This window comes from Nansenia antarctica (assembly GCF_963989245.1).
Source record: "Nansenia antarctica genome assembly, chromosome: 12".
NCBI lineage: Eukaryota > Metazoa > Chordata > Actinopteri > Argentiniformes > Microstomatidae > Nansenia > Nansenia antarctica.
Window position 1 is genome coordinate 5,830,727 of NC_137682.1, and position 8,245 is coordinate 5,838,971.

Genomic DNA, 8,245 nt, shown 5'->3' on the forward strand with positions numbered 1-8,245 from the left:
GAATCCTGTCCACAAGTAGCCTGTTGTGTTCACAGGGTTCAACAGTAACGCTTGTCCGGAGCAAGTAAAACATTTGCCGGGTTTGTTTGCGCGAGCCCGATGACGCTGCTGGATCCTGGATATTTTTTATTTTATTTTTTTAAATTAGTTTTTCAGATTTTATCCCTTTTTCACCCAATTTGGTATCCAATTGAACCCAACCTAGCATCCAATTATCCCCTGCCTATTGCGTAGGATCCGCCGCACGACCCCGTGGCCGGCAGCCCCAGAGGAGGCCGCCAGGCAGACTAGCTGACTGGCTCCTCGAGCCCAGCACCGTTATTCCGGCACCCCGGGGGCGCTGTTGCGCGACGGATCCTTGTCCGGAAATATTCCTATACCGCCCTCGGGAGCGGCCGCTCAATATGCCGCTCCCTGTGTGTGTCCCGGCCATATCCGGGTCTGGCGAGCTGGGATTCGATCCCAGTCCCCGGTGGGCAGCTTGCACTAGTGGCTAGTGCTTAGACCGCTACACCACCGCGGGGCACTGACCCTGGATACTTTTAACTGTGTGCAGGAAGAACAACAGACGGCATAATAATAATATCTTCACTCCACGATCATCTAGTCTGGTCTGGTGCCTGCGCCGTCTGTTGTTCTTCCTGCACAAAGGTAATAATATCCAGGATCCAGCAGCGTTGTCGGGCTCGCGCAAACAAATCCGGTGAATTTTTTGCTTGCTCCGGGCAAGCGGGCAAGCGTTACTGTCGAACCCTGGTTCAATAATTCACCATAGGGTGCCAGGTGTACAGTATGCTAATGGTGGTCATTGAATTGATATGATGAATTATACTGCCAGGTGCATAACTATAATCTTAGCCAAGTCATTGTATTAGCTCAGTACATTTCAGCAGCAGCTAAACAGTTGGTAATTAAAGGGCAGAACTATAAGCACATCTAATAGATGAATGTAATGTATGATAACGCAGCAAGCTAGCTTGAAAGGGAGCTGCCAGTCAAGCGTGCAAAGTCCACGCCCATACAGCCCTCTGTCTGACCAGGAAGTTGAGCCTAACTAGAAGATTATTGTCATTTTTTCTTGTGTAAAGTATTTAAAATATCAAATATCAAAATAGAATTGGAACCGTTTAATGTCTATTTTCCAGACCCTTTAATTACAAAGAAATGCAATCAGTAATCCATAGATAATTGCATTTGCAGGACATGTCCTGTCAGTCTAGATGGGCTTTCAGTGAACTGGTTGGCTGTCATTTATAATTGACTCTGCACTGTTTGTGCCTCCATTGTTTCTAGCTGCAGGTCCTCTTCAGCTCATGTAACCATGTATGAACCAGAGTCCACAGAGTCCCCCGGATGTGACTGTGGTTTTCCAGCCCTGAAAATCACATGGTGGGGTCCAGAGATGGTGGCAGTGAAGCTGGAGGAAGAAGATGTAGAGGGGAATGGTGTGATGGTGAAAGAAGAAGTGGAGGAGAAGAGAGTGATGGTGAAAGAAGAAGTGGAGGAGAAGAGAGTGATGGTGAAAGAAGAAGTGGAGGAGAAGAGAGTGATGGTGAAAGAAGAAGTGGAGGAGAAGAGAGTGATGGTGAAAGAAGAAGTGGAGGAGAAGAGAGTGATGGTGAAAGAAGAAGTGGAGGAGAAGAGAGTGATGGTGAAAGAAGAAGATGGAGGTGCAGCTGTAATGCAAAAAGGTTTGATGGTGAAAGAAGAAGATGGAGGAGAAGAAATGAGGGAGGAGGGAGTGATGGTGAAAGAAGAGGACAGAGGAGAAGTGGAGATGGAAGACAGTGAGATAGTTGGTAAGTCTTTGTTGTATAGTGGTGAGGGTCATTGCTCTGCTGTAAAATCAATGCTGCCAGTGGCAAGGCAAGTTTATTTGTATGGCACATTTCATACAACAGGGGCAATTTAAAGTGCTTTACATACATTATTTAAAAATACAGCAAGAGGAGCATAGCAAGAAGATAAAAACGACTGAATAAAAGCAAATATAAGAGGTAAATAGATAAAACTAGGGATGCACGATATGCATTTTTTCCCAACCGATACCGATACCGATGTTTACCCGCTTCTCGTGGCCGATAACCGATATGAGAACCGATATGAGAACAGATATAATTTCACAGTTGATAACCTGTAGTTCATGCACACCTGAAGGTAAGAAAGGCTATGTAGTGAGCAAAGATTGATGATTTAATATTCCATAGTGATCTCACCAAATCTCACTATTGTTAACACAACAAAGAGAACACTTCTGACTCTTCAAATGTTCATTTATTATTTCCTCTAACAAACAGAATCTGTTATAGACAGTGCACAATGCTTTTTTTAGCCAAGATCTGGCCTCCTTTTATGAAAACAAAAAAGGCTCACCTAAGAGTAATTAGATCAAAAAAGTGTCAAAAATAAAGTGCATCTTGTCTATCCCTGTAAATTGAAAATGCATAAATAAAATATCAAAAAATAAATAAATAAAGTGCATCAGTCAATACAAAAATAAAGACTTTTAAAGAACCAAAAGTTTTATAGAACTTTTACAGAAACTAGTGCCAAATGGCTGCTTAGTCTGCAGATAAACAGAATGACACAAGGCACATAGTAGGCTACACTAGTATGCTTAATAAAGCAACTGAAAAGGGCTGGGCTATGCTACTTTTAGTGCATGAGGATGAGGTAGGTTGTGATAAAGCCCATCAAACGTTTTGCATAAGAATTCAAAATAAATTGCACTGACATGGGAAAACAAAAAGTGCATGTTTTCCTTGTAAACAACTTGTCCTACATTCACATTCTCACCGCAGCTTTTTTTGTTCGCGGCTAGGCTACCTTCTGCTACTCTGCAAAATAGCGGCGGCTTAGATATTCCTTCCATACAGCGTGCTTGCAATGGTGAATCTTAAGGTGACTTATGAGATTCGTTGTGTTGTAACTCGTAGACCTCTGCCCTCCTCTCCGAACTTTTGTCGAACATGTATTGCAAATTGCAAACGCTGAACCTGCACTATCTGCCTCAGAAACTCTGCAGAATGTCAGACACACCGGAGAAGACATGTTTCGCTGTCGTCTATACACTGCGTGCCTGTACGCAGGCGCAGCATCATGAGCGCGGAAACCGGAAGCAGAAATATTTCCGGCTTCATATTATCGGCTCTATATCGGCTAAAATGTTATAAAACCGATAAATACCGATAAACATTAAATTCCCATTATCGGGCCGATAAATATCGGTGCCGATAATATCGTGCATCCCTAATTCTCTACATTTAAGATTCAAACTTTGGATATCTAGGGCAAAGCTATATAAACTGATTTCCTGTTGTAACCACACAATGAAACCAGTTTCTCTACTTGAAGCTTGACATTGGCTAGACAACAGACACATTTAAATGATTACAAAGACCTGATTGCTCTCTTTTCTCCCGAGATGGACCAAGCCATCTAGAGCAGTTTTGGACTTTTGTGTTTCCCCAGACCCAGTACTCTAAGACCAGACTAAACCAGTTTGTGGCTATTGTGTTCCTTTTTCACCTTTGTGTAACTAGGAGAAAGTGGGGGCCGATTCCCCCTTAACCTTCATCCCCCATCATCTTCCTCAATGTACAAGTCCACACCCATTGCTCATGATTGGTCTAGACCCCACCCGAGGGCGGACCTCTTACCTGAGTCTATATATACAGAGATGTGATGAATAATCTGGACTTTACGAGGAACTTTGAATCGTTCAGATGCGTCTGACGAACCTGTAAACTTCCTCCTTCTGCAGAAGAATATTAAATATCTTTTCTTATACATCTTGAAACGAAACAGGCTGCCATTATTGAATTTTAGCTCTAACAATATCATTGTCACCTCTTAGCCAGCTAGAGTGGACTAGGAAATAGAGTTTTTTGAAGCTATTCGAACATAGCCCATTATGTAAAATGATCTCATCATCACACAGGTGACCGGGTCATTGATGTGGGCTCTGAGTGGAGAACCTTTACCAATGAGAAAGCTACCAAAGACCCATCCAGAGTGGGAGACGCACAGAATCCACTGCTGAACGGAGGAGACCTGACCACTATGATCAGCAAGGTACGCAGGGGGGCGTCTCAACTGGAGCAGCTTAACATGGACAGTCAGACACTGCTACCTGACATTGTTCAGTGTGACAAACAGACTTCATTGTTTTGTCTTCACAGTTGTTATGCTTTGACTGACATGGTCTTATAGTCAGATTACTTTATTGCCTTTCAGAGAGATGACATTGTCATGAGCTTTACTGGGCAAATGTGTTCTGTCTTGGTTCTGTGGTCACTTTAGGGAACCGGTGCAGCTAGCTTTGATGAGTTCGGCAACTCTAAGTACCAGAACCGCCGGACCATGAGCAGCTCAGACCGGGCCATGCTAAACGCCTTCGAAGAGATTACCACCATGGCAGATCGGATCAACCTACCAAGGAACATCATAGTGAGTGGCCTGCCTGATTTGAGAGCTATCACATGCTTTGTGCCTCTTTAGTTAATTCTTTGTTGAACATGGGGGTTTTACTTTTCAACCAGTTTGAAGACCACAACATTAAAAGGGACTTTGCTTGAAACTGTGTGTTTTTTTTTTACCCTCAGGACAGAACAAATAACTTATTTAAACAAGTGTACGGACAGAAGAGCTTGAAGGGGCGAAGTAACGACACCATTGCCTCAGCCTGCCTCTACATCGCCTGCAGACAAGAAGGTGTGCCCCGGACATTTAAAGGTGAGCTGAATGTTACGAGATAACATACTAGTCTTCTAGAAATGTGGGTCATGAAATATTTTTCCGCTATTTGGTTTGAGGTGTACCAACATTCAAATAATCTTCTTCAACTATTTGATTTCAAGATTTCAATGTATGACACATCTGAAAGCTTACAGCTGCACTTTCATAATCTGTATGAGGACTTTTATTTTTACCAGACCCTGTCACATATCTTGTGAGAGCCTCCTTGATCATGAGATTCACTTAAGCAATATCACACGAGAGGGAGTGTGTTATACTGAATATCAGCACGGCTGTGATTCGGTCGTAGGTACGAGGCCGCAGGCTGTTATTCATTATAACAGCACAACCTCAAGTGTGATATTGGGTGTGATATTGCTTTTATACAACAGTTCTACAGTGTGATTTATTAGTTAACAGTAATAAGCGACAACAGATAATGATTTGTTTGTTTATTTATTTAATCAATTTATTAAAAAAATAATAATAATAGTTCCGCAACGGAACTTCAAATGGACTGTTGCCTAGTAACCTGAACACAAACATGTAGTCTAATTAACGGTCATTTAGTAGAACACTAGTGCGGCGGAATGATGCATATAAGTCCCAGTGCTGTTATACGGTATATCAGCACTCATGGAATGCCTCTTGTCCAATGAAATTACTTGGTCGGAACTAACTGTTGTATAATTACTTGTAACTAAAGGATTACCTTTCCTCCTGTACAGAAATCTGTGCCGTGTCCGGTATTTCAAAGAAGGAGATAGGCCGCTGCTTCAAGCTGATCCTGAAGGCCCTGGAGACCAGTGTCGACCTGATCACCACAGGAGACTTTATGTCCCGTTTCTGCTCCAACCTGTTCCTGCCCAAGCAGGTGCAGATGGCTGCCACCTACATTGCGAGGAAGGCTGTGGAGCTGGACCTAGTGCCTGGGCGGCGCCCCATCTCTGTGGCTGCTGCAGCCATCTACATGGCCTCCCAGGCCTCTGCTGAGAAGAAGACCGAGAAAGGTGAGGTTGGACTTTTTTACGCCAATGTGTAGGATTCATAACCTGTATAAAACCCAACAAACTCATGCATTTCAAAACTCTCAACCATATAGCTAAGCTTTACAAATTGCTTTCCAAGAATTATGAAGGTATTTAATCAGGGTATCTGCGGTGTCTTGAAAAGTATTAAAAGTTGATAAATACATTTTGGGAAAATCAAGACCCTTAATAAGTATTACGTCTTTTTATGAGGTCTTGAATTTTGTTGGTATTTTTCTGAATTAGACTCTGTCCAAAGAGTTTGAGTCCTAAAAACTTTTAGTAAAAGTTCATGAATTTATTAGTTTTATTAAAAAAACAAAGATGAACCAGAAATTCTGTTGTATGATAGTGGTCTAGTCTATTGCAAACTAAAACTGTTAAGTTAAAGGTGTCACTGTAAACGGTTACAGCTTGAAGTGGCGGTGAGGTCTGGAAAAATATTGACAATGTCTTTAAAGTCTTAGAAAGGTATTGAAATGAACCTCAAGATTCCTGTATATACCCTGAGTAGGTAACATAGACACGGCTGTTCTAGTGTCAACTGTCACTTAGATCCAACTGTCACTTTCAAATTAACCTCAAGATTCCTGTATATACCCTGTTAATGATCTGTAAACTACTTGTTAGTAAAATGCACCCCTAGACATTTCGTGAGCTTAGAATGATAAGGTTCTATCTCCGTTTAGGGTAGTTCAGAGATATTGAGTGTCAAGGTTTTTACATTCCAAATTATGTTTTGTGAGATGGAACCTTTGTATTTTATGAATTACTAACTCAAAAATGTCAACATTTAAAAAATAACACCACACAGGCATTTTTTTGTTGTCAAATTTTGACAAAAATGGAGATGCATCTGATGCATCTGACCCTTTTGGTAGAGATCGGAGACATCGCTGGTGTGGCGGATGTTACGATCAGAGAGTCATACCGCCTCATCTACCCTCGCGCCGCAGACCTCTTCCCCGCAGACTTCAAATTCGACACCCCAGTGGACAAACTGCCTGTAGTAGGGGTTATCTGCCGGGTCGGGAAGAGGAAGTTCCCATGGGGGGGCAGTATAGCATGGTTACATGGTCTGTAATGCTCTGCAACCTTTGGCCCCTACAACAGTGCTCATCTCATCACTTTTCTGGACACACGACACAATATCCTCACCCCAGCCAAGCAGATGGATAGCCCAGAGCAGGGCTTCCACCGGGCTGCTCTGGTCTGCAACTGGTTCATCGACTACCCACGTTTTTCTGCCACAATATTCTCAGTTTCTCAACCCTATAGAGGAGTTTCTTTCAACTTGGCGTTGGAAGGTCTATGAACGTATACCCCTCCTACAAGCAACGGAGGACGCATGTGGTGATGTACCTGCTGAAGTATATATCAGGGCTGGACGCGTCATGCCAGGCGATACTTTCCCCACTGCTTGGCCAGGGAGAACATTGCCTGTGATGTGGACGAGGTCCTGTGGGAAAACAGGAACGAAAGGCAGGATGCAGCCTAATTTCCTTTGTGTTTAGAGTATATGCAGAAGGCTTTTTTTTAATTATTGTTTTGTTTGTTTATGTACGAAGAACACTTTACAAATCCAACTGTCATTGCTGAGATGTACAGTATTTTAGAATTTTAAAAAAAAACATTCTATTCTTGTATTTTATATTTAAGTATGAAAACACAAGTTTATAACAGGCTACTGTACATATGTAGTGTAACACTGAAAATGCAAAAGGTCTACTGATAATCTTATCATAGCAGTGTTTTTCCGCTGATCATACTGTTTTCCGAAAGATTCGTGAGTTTTTTTGATTTGTGTTAAGAGAAAATGAGCTATGCTTTCAGAAAACATGTTAAAGCGAAAGAAAAACTGAAGCCACGTTTTGATTCCTACAGAAAGGATAGGATTAAGGGCCAATCCCAATTCACCCCTACGGCTTCGTTTTGCACGTTCACGTTTAGGGTAATTCACATTTCACAGGGGGGAAGGGGTAAATCGGAGGGCTAGCTATAGTTTCGAGCGATTTCAGGACCAGACTAGCTTTGAAGCCGTACCCCTTGATTCCAGCATGCATTGCAAATCATCTACAGAAATGTTATGTCGCTCTATTCAATGCGGAAATGTCATTACTTTCTCTGTAATTACTTATTAATAAACAACTCGCAATCTAATCCGAGCAGTTGTTATTATGTAATATTATCGATGGATAATGCCATTTTTTTTTAATTGGATGAATTGGGACACCCCTACCCTAAACGTGAATGCGCAAAACGAAGCCGTAGGGGTGAATTGGGATTGGCCCTAAGATTTAGCTTGGCCACTTACCGTACCATCTGAGGTGTCCTGACTTTCTGCCTAGTCATTCCCAATCGAGTCCAATTCAACAGTATACAACATGCAGACAAAGTAACACAGCTCTAATAAAAAGGTTTAATATGTGCATTCATGATAGGTAACAATGACTGCAAAATGCTTTCTTTTTTTTACACCA

General features: G+C 42.1%; 1 protein-coding gene across 1 annotated transcript in view; it reads left to right on the forward strand.

Annotated features, from left to right (window-relative positions):
• The window catches only part of LOC308168604 (transcription initiation factor IIB-like), a gene marked incomplete at its 3' end in the record, with an annotated part of 9,105 nt that extends 2,256 nt beyond the window's left edge, over positions 1-6,849 (forward strand). Inside the window, exons 3-8 of the mRNA XM_080543204.1 lie at positions 1,294-1,799; positions 3,941-4,074; positions 4,303-4,449; positions 4,605-4,734; positions 5,466-5,747; positions 6,647-6,849. Of these exons, the coding sequence (XP_080399330.1) occupies positions 1,294-1,799; positions 3,941-4,074; positions 4,303-4,449; positions 4,605-4,734; positions 5,466-5,747; positions 6,647-6,849 (1,402 nt within the window). The remainder of the gene's footprint in view (positions 1-1,293; positions 1,800-3,940; positions 4,075-4,302; positions 4,450-4,604; positions 4,735-5,465; positions 5,748-6,646) is intronic.
• Positions 6,850-8,245: the final 1,396 nt, after the last annotated feature.